Source organism: Electrophorus electricus, chromosome 14 (assembly GCF_041902795.1).
Source record: "Electrophorus electricus isolate QZ-2024a chromosome 14, ASM4190279v1, whole genome shotgun sequence".
NCBI classification, from domain to species: domain Eukaryota; kingdom Metazoa; phylum Chordata; class Actinopteri; order Gymnotiformes; family Gymnotidae; genus Electrophorus; species Electrophorus electricus.
The window spans coordinates 10712501-10730000 of record NC_137510.1 but is presented as its reverse complement, the minus strand read 5'-3'; the positions used below and the strand labels follow the sequence as shown (position 1 = coordinate 10730000).

General features: G+C 51.7%; 1 protein-coding gene across 12 annotated transcripts in view; it reads right to left on the bottom strand.

The window, feature by feature from the left end:
• The window catches only part of pard3aa (par-3 family cell polarity regulator alpha, a), a 277492-nt gene that overhangs the window by 4110 nt on the left and 255882 nt on the right, over nucleotides 1–17500 (bottom strand). For 11 of the 12 annotated variants that reach the window (XM_035531035.2, XM_081696953.1, XM_081696951.1 and 8 more), the window contains 2 exons: nucleotides 7200–7320; nucleotides 1426–1553 (listed from right to left, as the gene is read on the bottom strand). In XM_035531035.2, the coding sequence (XP_035386928.1) occupies nucleotides 1426–1553; nucleotides 7200–7320 (249 nt within the window). The remainder of the gene's footprint in view (nucleotides 1–1425; nucleotides 1554–7199; nucleotides 7321–17500) is intronic. The other variant, XR_014117080.1, reaches the window with a different exon arrangement.

The window sequence follows — 17500 nt, the reverse complement described above, 5'->3', positions numbered from 1 at the left end:
CACGTCACAAAGTCCACACCTGAACACACACACAAACACACCCACAGACCCGCTACCTAAAACAAAAACACAACCGCGCGCGCAAACACGACAACACAAAACCCATTACACAGACTGTGAACATTTTGTAATCATTTCTGTACTAATTACTGAAAGAGAACAATCTGATGCATTGTAAAACAAACGCAAGCGCTCTAAGCTTGACGGCGCGTTCATTCTCCGTTCTAGAGCACAGCGTCGTGAGTGATTCTGGCAGGCTGTCAGCCAGTGGCTCACTGTGCAGGGAAAGAATATTAAATATAGAAACAACGAATGCATTCACTCAAATGGCACCTCCAGATAAATGCACTCACTCAAATGGCACCTCCAGATAACGAATGCATTCACTCAAGTGGCACCTTCAGGTGGCATAAGGAAGCACGCCGAGCTCGGACGGAGGTGCCTGTCTGCTTTAGCTGTGTTGCATGGGCTAGGGAAGGACAGATAGAGAAAGGGGAGAGAGAGAGAGAGAGAGAGAGAGAGAAGAGAGAGGAGAGAGAGAGAGAGAGAGAGAGAGGAGAGAGAGAGAGAGAGAGAGAGAGAGAGAGAGAGAGAGAGAGAGAGAGAGAGAGAGAGAGAGAGAGAGAGAGAGAGAGAGAGAGAGGGAGGGAGGGAAGCAGGAACCCTGATAACTCAGCCTGCAGACAGAGACCTTTCACGCACAAAGGGTGTTACTGACATGCATGACAAATATGGCAAGGGAAGCAGAGGGAGGAGAGCAAGAGAGGGATGAGAAGAAAGAGAAACAGATGGAAGGAAGAGAGACAAGACCTCCCCACAAAGCCCAAGCAGGGCCCAGAGGAGTGCAGCTGCCAAGATCAACTTCCTGCTGAAAGCATGTTCTCCAGGTGCTCTATAAGGGACTTACAGACACATGGACACCCAGACAGACAGACACCCAGACAGACAGACACCCAGACAGACAGACACCCAGACAGACAGACAGACAGACACCCAGACAAACAGACAGACAGACACCCAGACAAATAGACAGACAGACAGACAGACAGCCAGCCAGACACCCAGACAAACAGACACCCAGACAGACAGACAGAGAGAGAGAGAGAGAGAGAGAAAGATGGACAGAGAGAGAGAGACAGAGAGAGAGAGAGAGAGAGAGCTTGTGCTGTTACAGTGAGATTGCAGCACGCCCACAGACTCAAGAATGGAACTGAGGCAGGACTGAAGGATGGCATTAAGCTGGGTACGCATGTGTGTGTGTGTGTGTGTGTGTGTGTGTGTGTGTGTGTGTGTGGGTGTGTGGGTGTGGGTGCGTGTGTGCATGTCAGGGGATCTGGAAGAGTGAATGGTGAAGAGCTAGAGCATGTCTGTGACAGCATGTAGTAAATAGATCCTGCAGACGTGTGTGTGTGTGTGTGTTCTTACCGGGGTAAGGAGTTGTACTGTCTCTGTGCTTGTGTGAAAGAATCTCTGTCATCTTGCCTCTGCCGCTGCATCTGGACTTCTACTGAAACAGAATGTCGTCCTGTCTGACTGTAGGACCCAGTGCTGGCCTGCATCTCACACACACACACACACACACACACACACCCTCCATTACACACTGAAGCACAATTAATAACATCACTTCGCAAGCAACAGTATTACAAATTCACTAGCATATACTAGCATGTCACCATCTGTCTTCCACAGGCTCACTGTTACACCCTATTCTGGGAGACAGAGTTGCGGGTGCCTGGGAGATTGGGGGGGGAGGGGGGCTTTATCTGACCTCAGATCAGTCATCAGACCTCAGATCATTTAGAGTAGTGCGGTAACTTTCTCTAGTATCAGCCACTGTCCCCAGCACCCAAAGCTGAGATAATGCTGAGAGCTAACCTAGCACGCTCGAGCTAACGTCAGCTACCGTGGCAACTGAGCTGGGAAAGAATGCCTCGGATATTGGCCTCGGCAGATCGGAGTTAACATATGCTGGAACAGTTAGCAAAGGTCAACTCCATGGCTGAAAAAGCCCTCGCGTCAAATTGTACGCAAGGCGAAACCAGCTCGACCCCGTACTCGTTATTCACAATGACCTTAAACCGCACGTGCGTGGCTCCCGGTGATGGCTCCGTTAAACGCAGGGACATGAGGGATGGAGAGTGGAGCTCTTCCTCCAGGAACGCCATGCCGAGGAGCTCCGCAGCTGCAACACCCCCCAGCCAATCAGGGGGACGTCTCACCGGGAGCTGCCCACCGAGACAAGGGGAGCAGTCGGGGAAATAATTAGTCACGGAAATTTCATTTTTAAATGAGATTTTATGAGGGAAATACGCCCCCAAATCCTGCAGCCTGAGGCCAGTCAGGAGCAAACGTGAACTTGTAAGTTCGCCTTATTTTGGGTGCGGCGCGCCTGTGCGTGTGTGTTTAACCGGTCGCTATGATGGGCGATGTGTTCTGAAAGTTGGCCTTGGGGAGCGTCACTTGTAGAGCTAGACGGTGTTCACAAGGGCAGAATCTGATTATTCATTCTTTCGCCAATGAAAATACGGAGCTTTTTAAAAAAAATTGATTATTATTTCTGCATTCCAGGACAGAACCGTGCCCGTACAGAACTGCGGCGCAGCCGGGCAGACACCTTCCCGCTAGACATTCCTCTGTGAAGAAAACACGATACAACTAGTCCCATCTGTTCAAACACATATGCACTTTGTCAGAAGAAAGCTGTAATTGTGAAAAATTGTTCGCTGCAATTCAGAATGTACGAAGGAGACAGCGAAGGGCTGGGTCCTGGCAGGGAGTTAGCTTAGAAGACTGCCAAATGGGAGATAATGGTTATGATTAGCTTGTGGGGTGACCCTTAACCTTTCATATCAAAGCTGGGCCAGCTAACTGGGTGGACGAGGAGCAGGGTCTGGCATAAGCTAACTGCCTCTCCTCCCCGTAACACAGTCAACCGCTTTATACACACAATGACTTCCAGAGATTACCCCACATCTCTCTCTCACACACACACACACACACACACACACACACACGTACACATATGGAATGGATTTCTCCACTAATGTGCCTCACTCCTTAAGCTGAACAAGAAAAAAGACCCATCTAAAGGAGTAAAAAGAGAGAAGCTGGAGGATGGTAATGTGTAGTGAGAGAAAGACAGAACAAGAGAGGAGAAAAGGGAAGGAGCAAAACGAGAGAGAGAGAGAGAGAGAGAGAGACGTGAGGCAGAGCTGGTGGAGAGGAAGACCGGCGCCTGCCAGAAACTCCCGTCAGACTCCCTGCAGGCCCTGGGCAGGACCCGGGCGAGACCGCGTGTGTACAGGGTCTCACGCCAGCCTTTAACGTGCTGGAGAAGATTTAGGAGCACACCCCCACCCAAACCCACCCGCCCGAGACCGCTACTTCTCCTGGGCCTACGCGGTGAATGGCCAAGCGCTGCAGTGCAGAGGTCGAATATTCTGCTACGCATTAACGCGGCGGCGAATAAGTGGTGTCGAGGTGGATACGGAGCGCCCCACTCTCTGCGGATAATCTTATCTACCGCATGTGCTGAAATGTATAGAAGGCAATCTGCATCTGGGCCACAGAGGGGATAATGGCAACTTTAAGACTCGACAGGGTCTTATCTTGCACTTTCGGCTTCATTATCCTGCTCCTCAATGACAGAGAGCTGCTAGATTTGCGCAGGTGCACCGTGAGGTTACCGTGGGCTGATCTCCAGTCAGGCAGTACTGGCTGTGAACGCTACAACGCTGTAGGCCTCTCACACGACACTGTTCTGGGAAGCTTTCGTCTGGTAGGAAGTGCCCTAATTTGTCTTCAGGAAAGCACCACTGTCTGGCTCCCTGGCCACACTGGGTTGTGGGGAGGTTGATCGCGATGGGACCGGAGCCGGCGATAAATGGATGCAGATAGGCGTAAAATGAATGTGTATTTGCAGGCGTTAGTGTGCGCGCGCGTGTGTGTGTGTGTGTGTGTCGGCACAGGCAAGCACGCCACTACTGCGCTTGCGTTATGCTGTTACCAAGACGCAAGCACTAGCCTCTCCTCTCTTGGGAGGTGTATGCCGAGAATGATGCGTTACCTCAAAAAAACCGACCGATTTTTATCGGCTGGCCCGCAGACTAGCCCAGAGGTCTTGCGCATTATTTTGATCACGTGACCTCATTCCCTGTGAACCGGGAGTGGTGGATGTGACACAAACAAGGCAGCCCTTACTTCTTTCGCCCTGAAGGAGGTCCGAACACACTGACTGTCCTTCCTGTGTGATGCACAGATGGCCAGTTAAGGAAGTATACTACCAAGTCCTTAAGCTTTGGAGTGAAAGCCATGTGCAATATACACATGCTGACGTGGCATGTCAATGGAATGACCTGTTAAGCCATACTCCTCACGTGCACCAAAGACTGAGCATATGCTGATCTGCTATGTAGGTGAAATGACCTGCCAGGGCATTTTGTTTGAGGTGCTGAATACGTCGTCTTCACATGCGATTAAAACTGGGCCTGCTGAGTGTTTAGAGTCTTCTTCCCTGCGTGACTTCAGTGACCATTTACTCAGTACCCCTGACACATCGGACTGATTAGAACGTCGCTGCGCTCGCAGCTGGTAAAGTTCCTTTGGATTGTTTTCTCAGCCAGCAAAATTCCTTTGAAAGTGCCTCTCATGGGGGGACCAATCTAACTTGTCTGGTCCTGTAACGAGCCAATTTTTGGGGACGCCTTACCCCGGCGGGCTGTTAAACATGCCGTGGCGGTCGACCTCGGAGGGTTGGAATGGAGACGCGTCGCATCTGGACTAGGAGAAAACTATCCTGAGTCTCGCCTTTGCTGTGTGGGTCACAGCTTTTCAGACGGAGTTATGGATATCCCTGCTCATTACCGTGTTATGACAGCTTCAGAGGAGCACTGTCACACTGCTGCCAGGAGGACAGAGTTAGACGTTACAGGCACGCCTTCCAGCTCACTCTTGCTCCAGCTGTATTTCTACACCTCTGGTCAGGTTCCAGCCATGACAGACTGCTGTTTATTTCCACAGAGCAACAGGACCCCTGCGCTGGCCGATCCTTCCAGACTGTAAATCATCGCCAAGCATCCCTATTAACGTCACTCGAGCATGCGCGTGTGCCTCTTTGCGTGCGTGCGTTTGCTGCGATGACTCTCTTCGGAGACTCTAATGTTAGGTTAGTTTGAACTTTTAGTAAACAGCGTGCAGCACGAAAATGTGCAAAAGCGCGCGTGCGCACACGAAAACAAGCGTATTATTTGACACGACTGCTTAAGGCTCTACTGACTGTTTACGGCTTGGATCAATACTTCACAAGCGTGGGGCTCGCCAAGTCATTCACACAGCGGGCAGGAAGGACGTGGTTTTTTTTCTTCTTCCCAGCCTTCCTGGGTCCCTGCTACACAACAGAAGGAGACGGCTCCTGCCCCGACTGTCGGCGTTCCTGTAACTCGGCAGCTGCTTCAGCGGCCGGTGGCTCAGGGCACGGCAGGAAGTCGGGGCTGTTTGAGAAGCCGAGTGCGGGAACGCTCCCCTCCCACCGCACGTGCGGGGCCAGAATCAAAAAGCTCCGCTCCGGTTTCAGCACGCGCGGCTCGACACTTGAAAGCTGCAGAGCTCAGAAAGCCACGCTGAAGGCCCCGGGCTGTTAGCACGGCAGCACCAGAGCCTCGGGGGATCACCTGCAGATTATTACTGCACAACATGTCCAGACTTACAACTACCTGGAACAGGCTATCGGGGGTCTTTGTGGCCGAATCCTCCAGCTACATACAGCGCACAAGGACCTGCGTGTGCATAGCGGATCAGAAATGCTTTTTCTTAGCCACATACAACTACGGTAGCCAGATACAGCCATACGTGGTCGAGCACAAGCCACATACAGCTACTACTAGCCACAGGCAGCCACACACAACCATGTACAACTAAACCTAGCCACATACAGCCACATAAAGATTCCCATTTCAGTCTTATGGGCAGCAAATGAACAGGCCAAGCACTTATACATTTCTTATGAGGACACATTCTTGCCTAAAAAAAGGACATTGGGCTTTTGAATGTGTGTCCACAAGAATTGGAGTAACGACAATTTACCAGTTTAATAATGATAGGAATTCTGTATAGCACAGGACAAAATTTTCCTTATCTACTCACTCAACTTCTGCTGATATGACGGAATTTTGTTTGGATATACTTCATGCATTCCAGGTTGGGGGGGGGCGCTGAAAATGAAATAATTAAGTGCAGTTTTCCTCTAGTTTTGCAGTTTTCCACTGAGAAGCTAAGCATGACAGACACCCTTCAGTGAGTTAGAGTCCACATTCATGCAAGTAAATGAAGGCAAAACATGTCCGAGTGGAGAGGGTCACTGAGCTGACCTCCAATTTAGGAAATGGTTCTGTCCCTCAAGGTAATTAGGCTGTCATGTTTTCAAATCCCCTTGCGCCTTGAAGGGAAGTCACAAGACAGACCGCCATGTTGGATCCAAGCCATTGTGGCGAGAGGATGCACAGCTATGCGGCCTTTGACCCTCTGCGGCTCGGTTCCCAGCCTCCCGAGCGGTATGCGCGCCCGGGTGTATATTGTTGTATCTCGCAGATAACGTTAAAATAATGCATTAGCTCTAAGCCCTGACTACAAATGAAAGGGAACACACATGATGAAGCACGAGGCTTCTGGAGGTTTGTAAATAAACTCAGCGCCATTAGCACTGCAGCCTCAGATAAGGCTCGGAGGAACTCAGCGTGGTTACCGCTACATTTGGAGCACAAGCCTTAGGTACTTCGCAGACGCGAATGCGGGGGGACTGCGTTTAAACGCTCACAGGTGTTATTAACTGAATACGAAATTTAAACAAAGCAATTAACAAATCAAATCAAGAATGTAATCACAGGTATAAAACCCATTTCCACTCAAGACTCCCAGTCAGACTGCGAAGATGATCGCACGTAAGGTTACACGTGCGGACTGGTCCGCCTACGTGGCCTGTAGCCTACATCACAACCACAGGACCCCAGCCAGGACGTGAGCCCGGTTACCCAGGCTCCTCAGCACAGTGGACGGGCGTTTCCCTGGAGACGCATCACCCGAGACGGCCGCAGACTTGGCCGGAGGGGAGGGGAGAGGGGAGGGGAGAGCCTCCGCTGAAGGCAGCTGTCGAACGCGTCCGCGAGCCAAGCAGTCAGCTGGACGCGGTCTGGCCCACTCACCCATGGCTGCTGGAAACTGTAGGTGCGGCGACGCTCGTCGGGCTCATCGTCCTGCTTGGCCTGCTGGAACTCCTGCCTCAGCCGCTGTATCCGGTCGTGGTTGCTAGGCGCCAGTCTGTTGCTATGGGAGGGGAAAAAAAAAAAAAAAAGGATGGAAGGGAGGAGAAGGAGAGTTGGTCATGTGCTCTCATTTGCGTGCACTAATGTGCCGTCGGCTGCTAGGACATCAACCCTAACGCAACAAGAGGCAGACAGGACGATCGATAGAAGAGCAGATCAAGGCAAGAACAGGGATGAGCTACTGGGCTTGGACTCTTTCACTCACTGCTTTATGACCCCAACACTGAGTTGCATCTTTATTATTGTATAACACAAGTATACACAACCTGTATAGACATATCATACATTACACGAAGGAAAGAGGCCATTATGAAGGAATGTTAGTCTATATAACACATAGACTAATCTATACACTTTGGCTGTTATGTTTAAATCAATAGCACAAGCTTCTTCCAGGCCAGTATTCCCCAAATCTCCATCCATTAGACTACGCTACACGTACGGACACGGTTCATTTCTTTTTTCCATGCGCTGCCTGCGTTGCCCGGCTCCCTGGGGCCACAGAGAGGGCCGAGTGCCTTGCTGAAGGAGCCCCCAGCGAGCCATGGGTGATGATTCATGTGGGCCACAAGGGTGCCTTTAGCCGTGCGGAGGGCCTCGCGCACCGGGGAGAGGGTCTCTTCTGCCATGCTTTCGTTATTGGCCCAGAGAGAGCTTGCCAATAGGAATCAATGCGTGTCTCCACTGTTAATCAAGCACAGTTATGATACGCCGTCCTGCCAGAGAACACCGATGATTTACGCACAGAGAGGGGGAGAGAAAGGGAAGGAAATGAAATAAAAAGGTAAATGTACATCTGGAATATCAGATTTAAAAGAACAGCGTGAAGAGGGGTGGTGGGAGCTCAGTGGTTAAGGTGCTCGACTAGTAATCGGAAGCTTGCCGTTCAAGCCGCTGCCAAGTTGCCATGGTTGGGCCCCTGAGCAAATCCCCTTAACCCGGCAGGTCCTGGTCTAGGGGACAGATGAGGGAGGAGTCACAGTCAGAGAGCATGCCCTGGTGTGCGGGAGGAGTCACAGTCAGAGAGCATGCCCTGGTGTGCGGGAGGAGTCACAGTCAGAGAGCATGCCCTGGTGTGCGGGAGGAGTCACAGTCAGAGAGCATGCCCTGGTGTGCGGGAGGAGTCACAGTCAGAGAGCATGCCCTGGTGTGCGGGAGGAGTCACAGTCAGAGAGCATGCCCTGGTGTGCCCCATGACAATGAAATGGGCCAATAACTGTAGATTGCAGCGAGGAGCAGCCTGCTGATGATGATGGCCAATCAGCCTTCATTAAAACGCAACTAAATCACTCCCCATAAAAGACAAATGGAGCTGAATGAGATTGGCTGGGCTGAGACATCGCAGTAGAACATCCTGTTTCTGTTGTTCTATGGAGCCGTTAAAATCAGATGCATTATCCAATTAATTCCCCATTGCTATAGCAGCAGTGCCAAAGCTCAAAGGCCATGTGCATGTCTGAGTTAGTACAAGCAAGGCTCTGGAAATGGAACGGACCAGTGGCATGTATTGTGCTTGACTGTGACCCTAGTTTGTGTGCTGACCCTGTGCCACTGGTGTGCTGTTACATGCATGTCTGATCACCTCCAGACACTAATGCTAAACATTCCCAAAAACTCAGTTCCAAATGAAGGTGACCGCGGGCCGTGTTCACCGCGTCAAACGAGTGTGTACGTGGCACAGACGCTAAAATCGCGTTAGATGAACACAGTGTGATGTTCATTCTGGTCAGCGATTCTGAACAGAACATCAAAAGCCCTGCATTTGGGGGCTGCCATGGTTACTGCCTCCCTGCCAGTACGGGACATGTGACAAAGCATTCCGCCATTAAACGACAAGCATTTTCTTCCTTTATGAATCGCAAAATTCTTCATCCCTGCCTTTAAATGCTTGATCTGGTCCTGGACCCATCACGGAGCCAGCCCTATCGTGTCAGCTCGGCGTTTGATGACTGATTTTAAGACGGGATGCTGAACATGCCACGTTACGTTAGCAGACACAACCGCAGACACACGACATACGACGCTGAAATCCTTTGACATTTACTGACATTTATGCAGTAACAGGGAAAAGGTGGCTTCCTTCCTGAGAGGCATTCAGCACTGTATCAGCTAAACACTTCTGAGCAAAAACTAGGGGAGAAAAGGGCTAAAAACCTTTCCAAACATTTTCACTGCGAAATTGCGTTGCGGACGAGAGGATGAAGTTTTCATTTGTGGCCGTTGGTGTCGCGGCCTCTGCTGTGTCTCCCCAAAAAGCGACTACATCCTGTGAAATATTAAACAACGACTCATTTGGTTATTAACGCACATCTGTGGGGTGGGGAGAAACAATTTAGCCATTAGCTCTCCTAAAACGTGTGATTACACATTAACGTCGGGTGGCAACACGCCTGGCGTCCACGCACGCAGTCAGAATAGGGGAGAGAGAGGAAAAGAAAAACAAACGTTACCAGGAGCAGTGCAGAGAAGATGAGAACAAACTAGACCGTACAGCCTCTGCAAAGTTGCAAGGGGAGGGAGAGAGAAGATTCACAAGATAACCGACTCAGCTTTTCATCACATCTTTGCTTGAAGGGACCCCCAGCGTCATCAAAAGCTAGCAGCAAGGATGTGGCTACGTTCACACACGGGACATATAATTGGATTAGGGTCCCGGACTTCCTCAGCAAGGAGGTGGGATGAGGCGATCTGGGAGCTCTCTGTGGGTCTGGGCTCTGCTCAAATGACACTGCCATCATGCCGCCTGAGCATCTCGGCCTGTGTTTATGGATCCTGCTCTCCATTAGCACATAGACACAGAGGAGTCAGCAAGGTACCATTAGCTTAATCCTCAAGGCACACTCTCACTCACACCATACACACACACACACACACACACACACACCCACACACACACACACCCACACACCCACACACACACACACACACCCTCGTAAATTCTACTCTCTGACCCGGGAAAGGTCAAAATGCCCATAAGCCCCCGCGACAGAGAGACTGCCATCCACCTGAGCTCAGAGGACAGCCATCGGGATTAGGAAGCAGCCAGCGTCTGGACTCACACTGGGATATGCAGTAGGTAATGGCCATTGATTTGAAATGGAAATGGGATTTTACAGCCTCGGCTGGCATGAGCAGCTCTGGGCAGGGTGACGGGGTGTGCGGCGCCGACAGTCATCAAGCAATTAAGACTTAAAAATGATGTGAAGGAGTTGGAAGTGGAGACTGAACCCGTGGTTGGGGTGAGGGATAAAAAGAAGTCAAAAATTCATAAAGCAATTCAAAAGATTCACCGCTATCTGATGGCGGTGAGGGAACTCATTCTCGCCCCCTTACCAGCCAGAGATGGGGGACTTAAGCCAGTGACTCAAACTCGAGTCGCACTTCTGACGCGTCTCCCAAGACCCGCGACTCGACTCTGACTTCTGCTTAATTGACTTGCGGTGCGACTGTTATGTACAGCGTTGTGTTTATTTTTAATTGATCCATTTTCACAGCACGCAGCTCTTGTGCTGACATTAAACTTGGCATGGCTGCACACAACAGCCTTTAATCGTGCAGGCACTAAAACTTTGAGCGAGACAGACACGGTTGAAGTGCTAGCTACCTGTGCTTAAACGCGGCATCAGAATAAATGGCACGGCCCAAACAACACTCAATCTTACAAGACAACTTGAAACACGCTTAAAGGTATGGACAACATGCATGCTAGTTAGCCTCTAGTTTGGACAAAAAGCATGCTAGCCAGTTAGAGCAATAGCTAATAAATAGTCTTTCTAGTGTCACTGTAAGCGGTAATGGGTTTCAAGATTTGGTACATGCTCCGTTGTGCTACAGCCATTTTCTTGCGACCTCAGAAATTTTCGTCGCTCATGTGACTTGACTTAACCCGGATTCGAGACTTGACTCGGACTCGCACCCCAGAGACTCGAGACTTGCCTCAAACTCGTACAAAGACACTCTTACCACCCCGCTTCTGTGAAGTCTCGGCTCAACAAGATTATTTGCTTCTTCCAGCAAGATCTGGCACTTAATCCGCGACTTAATTTCCGTGGTGGTGGTGGTGGTGGTGGGTGGGGTTTGGGGGCCTAGAGCGTGGGTGCTCCCACCCCAGCGCTGGCATCGCGCGGCATCGGGGCTTGCAGAAGCTCCAAATTCAGTCACGCCGCGGTGCAGCTAAACAAGAGCTCAAGGAGGCTGGCAGCAATTTGCATCGACGGCGTGCCAGCGCCGACTACAAATCCACCCCTCCGCCCACCGCGACGGGAGGAGGCGTGGGGGAGCTGGCGAGAGATGACTGCATCCCCTCTCCTCGCTCACGCGCTGACTGAAAGGTCAGAGGCAGCGGAACCCGGAGCAGGGCAGCGTGGGGTTGAGAGACAGGCGAGCGGGGTGAGAGGGCGGGGGCAGAGGAGCCTCGGCGCGTTTACTCCCCTCGGCTGTCGTTTTAAGAGCAGACGGGGCTGACAGTAAGGCAATTAAAGGTGGAGGGTGATAAAATATCCATATGCCACAGCATTTAACAAGCCAACAGTTCCATTCTCCCAGCACAATGAGAATCACTCAATATCTGTCTTCTGCTCACTCGCTGAAAGGTCACTTTACAATTCCTAGTGCCCCTCCCCTTTTCTGCTCTCTCTCTCTCTCTCTCTCCCGTTTCTCTCTGGCTCGTCTCCCTCTGTTTCCTTCTCGCCATTCCCACTTTTTTGGCATCTCGTCTGGTTGAATAACACCTCTTGCCCGTTTTACTTTATGGCCTTCTGAAAGCAATTTCTCCAATGGCAGAATGTTATTGTGGCAGATTAAATGCCGCAAAATCTAGCATGACACTCCTGCAAACACGGCAGGAAAATGGCTGTGGCAGTGTGCTGATAACGTCTTACTGGGAAGAACCTCCCCATCCGGGGACACACACACACACACACACACACACACACACACACACACACAACAGAGGCAATGGACACGTTGCTTAGCAGAGACGGAGAGACACTGCTGGTATGGACGCCACACGCAAGCTGCTGGTGTAAGCTTTCCACAAGGTTGAGCTTCAGGAACGGAACATTCCGGAAGCAGCCGACACAGCGCAGTGCCGTACTTCCAGCGATGGCCGAACACTCATTCTCCGCATCTGTTGCGATCGCGGGTTGGTACGTCTGTGAAGGTTGCGATCAGGTTCAGTTATTATCGGTGCATCTCTTCCTTGCTTTCCGGAGCGCTGAACGGAATGGTTTCACTTCTGGAATCCCCGAGTGCTCATGAATAGAGATGCCTTGGAGGCGGGTTGATTTCTCTTCTCCCGCTGCATCCAAGACAGGACGATACGAGGAAAGACGGAATGCCGAGAAGAGGGAATGCTGTTTTCACTATTTCAGACCCTGAAATAGTGGCATGTCTTCAGTACCATTCGTGATAAGCAGGCTGCTGTGTGTGTGCTGCACATGTGCGAGGCTACACGTGTGTTGTGGCTGTCCTACAAGGATTTGAGCTACAAAATACACTTTTATTTTTTAGAATTGAAGTCTCGCTCTTCACCCTGCACAGGCAGCTTGAGTATTCCAACAAGCAAACACCCAGACTAATCAACATCTCTCTCTCTCTATCTCTGTTGTTTGCTTTTATTGGCCCTACCATCAGATTTAAATTCTGCCAGCCTCTCTGCCTTCTCATCATGTCCTCCAAATCTTTACAGGGAAGGCGAGATGAAGGCTTGCTTACGCCTTCAGCCATATTGCATCAACTCAGAAGCTTTAGCCATATTAATTTTAGAGCCCAGAGAACACCTCACCCCCCCGCCCCATCAAAGGCAGTGGTATCTGCAGGCAGGCTGGGCTGGGCACACCCATGGAGATGTAGCGGCGAGATTAAATCGGCATTACTGCTGGTCATTTTCACAGCGCCAGATAAAACCAGTTTGAGATAAAGTTTGCTCTTTCTTCTCTAATCTTCTCCAGCAATCGATGCGCACCGACGGCTCTGCTGCCGTCCGAGCTCAGCCAGGCTCGGCAGAGACTGTGGGCCCCCACCCGCTCTCTCACTTACACTTCGTCTCTTTCAAACGCTTTCAAGCCTGTCGGTCAGCCTTTTAAAAAAAAATATTTTTTTTTAAAGTCTCTTTTGTGTTGTGGCCTTTTTTTTCCCCTCTCCACTCTTTCTTCCAGCTCCGTTCATCTTTCTCCGGATTAGCTCTCTTCACGTTTCCCTCGGCTCTTTTTCCCGCCGCCCCCCCCCCCCCCCCCTCTCAGGGGCCGGTGGCCGGGAGCCGGAAAGCGTCTCGCTCTCGTTCTCATGTCGGCTGAGTGACAGCTGCAGCTCAGACGAAAGGCGGCCGATAATACCGCTGGCTTACCGCTCGGTGACCTCATGTGCGGCCCTCCTGACTGATGCACCGCCGTGCCTCTGCCAGCCCTGGCCGAGAGCCCCTGCCACTGTAGGGGCGGCGCTCCCTAATAAGCTGCCCTACCAAAGGATGAGAGGTGTGCTTTTTGTTCCCCTTTTCCTGTTCCTTCCTCTCTCACCGTAGCCTCTGGCACCCTATTCACGGCTCTGGGAGGCGTGACAAAGGAGCAGGCGGCCCGATCAGCCGGGCCCAGACGTCTGGCCGAGACACGGGGGGTCCTTCAGGAGTGAGGCAGGGGCAGGCCGGTGCAACTTGACCACCCATTGTTACGGGAAGCTGATGCGTCCCCAACCCCCACGCGCGCGCGCACGCACCCCGAGCAGAGGCTCTTGTGGAGAATGAAGAGGCTTCATCTTAATGAAGGCAGTGAAAGCTAAAGACTGACCTCTCCACCACACAAAGAGCAAACGTGAAAGCACACCTCCAACACCTCTCCGCAAACTCCCGCTGCTCCCCTGGAGACCACAGCGCCAGCCAATCCGGCCTCAGCCTTCAGACACACCACGCTCAGCCAGGCTGTCACTCGCTGTGAAAGCACCCCTTCACCGCCCTGCTCCCTCTCTCTCCGTCTTCCTCTCAAACGTCCTGCTCTCGCTTTCTCACACTACCTTCTCCTCTTGTGTTCTATTCTCTCTCTCAGTCTCTCTCTGTCAGGACCGAGACTAAATCCTGCAGCTGTTTTCTTCTGTGTGTATGAATGTGTCTTCCATTATTCTCACTCACTCACTCACACACACACACACACACACACACACTCTGAACACAGAGAGAAAGGCCTGCAGTGGGAGCCAATCACAGGCATCTTTTGGGTCTTAACGCTGATCTTTTACAGTCACGCCTAACGCGGTGCTGAACAGCATTCAAATGGACAAATTGGCAGAAAAACTAAATTAAGCAGAGACAAGGCAAGGCAGCTCTGGCCTAGAAACGAGCTTGAAACCAAATCTAAACAAGCGCAAAACCCACCAGCGTTCGCGCTCTGAAGACGACGGCTGTTCTCTTTCAAACCGGAGCGCGGACGGAGCTTTTCTGTCCGAGCCTTTGTGGGTTGACAACAAAGGTCCACTGCTTACTCCCATTAGCGGGACAGAAGAAAAGAAAACTGCTCGTGTTAAGAGCTGACAACGGTCCATTACGGAACGGTGGGAAGCGGCAGAGAGGAGCACACTGGGGCCCCCGGGCCTCCTCAGCTGCAGCTGTTCCAGTAAAGAGTCATAAAACTGTGTTGGGCCCAGACCTGGTTCAGTTATTAAACCTTCACAGGGCATCGCGGCCCTGCCTGGCTAATGTTGTGTGTTTACTGTCTGGGAGATTAAGACCATAATCTGTTCCAATAACAGAGGCTGCCGCCTGCAGTCCCAGAGAAGCAGGGTAAGGCAGGGTGAAGCATGGGGGAAACAGAGTGAAGCAGGGTGAAGCATGGGGGAAGCAGAGTGAAGCATGGGGGAAGCATGGGGGAAGCAGAGTGAAGCATGGGGGAAGCATGGGGGAAGCAGAGTGAAGCATGGGGGAAGCAGAGTGAAGCAGGGGGAAGCATGTGGGGAAGCAGAGTGAAGCAGGGTGAAGCATGGGGGAAGCAGAGTGAAGCATGGGGGAAACAGTGAAGCAGGGTGAAGCATGGGGGAAGCAGAGTGAAGCAGGGTGAAGCATGTGGGGAAACAGAGTGAAGCAGAGTGAAGCATGGGGAAACAGTGAAGCAGGGTGAAGCATGGGGGAAGCAGAGTGAAGCAGGGTGAAGCATGGGGGAAGCAGAGTGAAGCAGGGTGAAGCATGGGGAAAGCAGAGTGAAGCATGGGGGAAGCAGAGTGAAGCAGGGTGAAGCATGGGGGAAGCAGAGTGAAGCAGGGTGAAGCATGGGAGAAGCAGAGTGAAGCAGAGTAAAGCAGGGTGAAGCATGGGGGAAACAGAGTAAAGCAGGGTGAAGCATGGGGGAAACAGAGTAAAGCAGGGTGAAGCATGGGGGAAGCAGAGTGAAGCATGGGGGAAACAGTGAAGCAGGGTGAAGCATGGGGGAAGCAGAGTGAAGCAGGGTGATGCATGAGGGAAGCAGGCGTGTTGAGGGAACCAGACAAGCACGCGCTCAGAGCGATGGTCAGGGCCTGGGCACTCTATCTTTTGGCAAACTAAACACTGCACCAGTCCCTGCTGTACACAGTTCACCTAACTTCTCTGCAATCAAATTAACCCGGCAAAGCTACTCTAAAGTTTACTCCAACATAATTCACTCAGACTGCACTGACAGCGCTGTCATTTATAGGCATCAGCGGTGAGCGGAAAAAGAATGGCTGTTAAGGATGGTATAGAGAGGCATTTCTAAACAGCCTGCCAGCATAAACAAACACACACACACACCACACAGTTAAAAGTGATGACCACATCACACCCAGAATGCTTTCCCTGGAAGACACCTCGGGTGAATTTCTAACTATGTAGCTGTGGCAGTGGAGTGCTGTGTTCTGACCCGCGGTGTCGGACTCCACAAACACAGGAGCGAGTCTGAGGCGAAGCCGATTTAATCCAGCCCCGCTGACCTGGAGACGCCGGTGCTCGGCGGAGGGGCAGAGCGGGGAGTTCGCATCGCTGTTCGGAGCAGACGTGCAGGATTAAATCCTCGGTCAGCTGCACCTGAGCCGGAGGCTGCCTCGCCACACCTCTCCTCTGCATACTGACGAACTGGAGGCGATCGATGATGAACTCGCAGCTGCGCCCTGCCCTCCGACGAGCCGACGGACAGCGACCGTGAGGGGAATTAGCAAGAATTAGCAAGGGTTCCGAATGTGTGCGGCAAAACGTTACCAACACAGAGCTCTTATGGCACGTGAAAGGAACACCGTAGCGCGTGTTTTTTCCCCTAACGTGAAATCTTTCGTAGTGAAACAAGATTTTTATTCGGGGGTGGCAGGACTTGTGTTTACCCATGAGAAATTGAACGGATCATGAAATATTATTTTATCATTGATTAGTGTATTATTTTACACATCCTTATTGATGTAGGCCCTACTGACGGACAAAAATCAGAAATCTTGCATAATGTGATCAGGAACATAAACTACAATTCATTTGGATGTTTAAATGAAATCTTTTCTAAACAGTAGCAAGGAGACTGTGTGGAGAAGGTTACGATCCAGGAAGGTGGTGTGAGAAGCGGAGAAAAGCCGAGAGTTAGCCACTCCTGTCAGTGAGTTCAGAAGGAGAAAGCTGACGACATAACGACGACGCCACAAGTCACTTTTTCCAGGGGGCCGGAGCAGAGCCTCTTCAAAGAGATGAACAGGGAGAAATTTCCGGGAACTCAGACAAGTACAGTCGGTGCGTGCTGCTGCCTCGGACAGGCTGCGAGGAGGCAGAGGGCTTCCGTGCGAGAGCAGACAGCCGAGCGTGCGTGTCGGGGCCAGGGCCAAAGCAGTTGCCAAGCCCGCGCCAATTAACGGCCTGCTTAACGACCCTGGCTCCACCGAGTGCCGGGGGTGCGGACGCGGGGCGAGGACTGTGTGCATGCTCCCCTCACGTGGCCCGCGTGAGCCGTACTGCCGGCCTGATCACTGAGACAGAGTGGGGCAGAGGTAGATGGAAACGGAGTGTGTGTGTGTGTGTGTGTGTGTGAGAGTGTGTGTGAGTGTGAGTGTGTGTGAGAGAGAGAGAGCACTGTGAACACTGTGGCAGTGCTGAGGCTGTCTTCTCACAGTCTCCCTTCAATATCACATCCATACTGCCAGACATGCCCTCATTGTCCAGCACACGCACACACTCAGGAACTGATGAGCGCACCAGAGTCCCTGGCTGA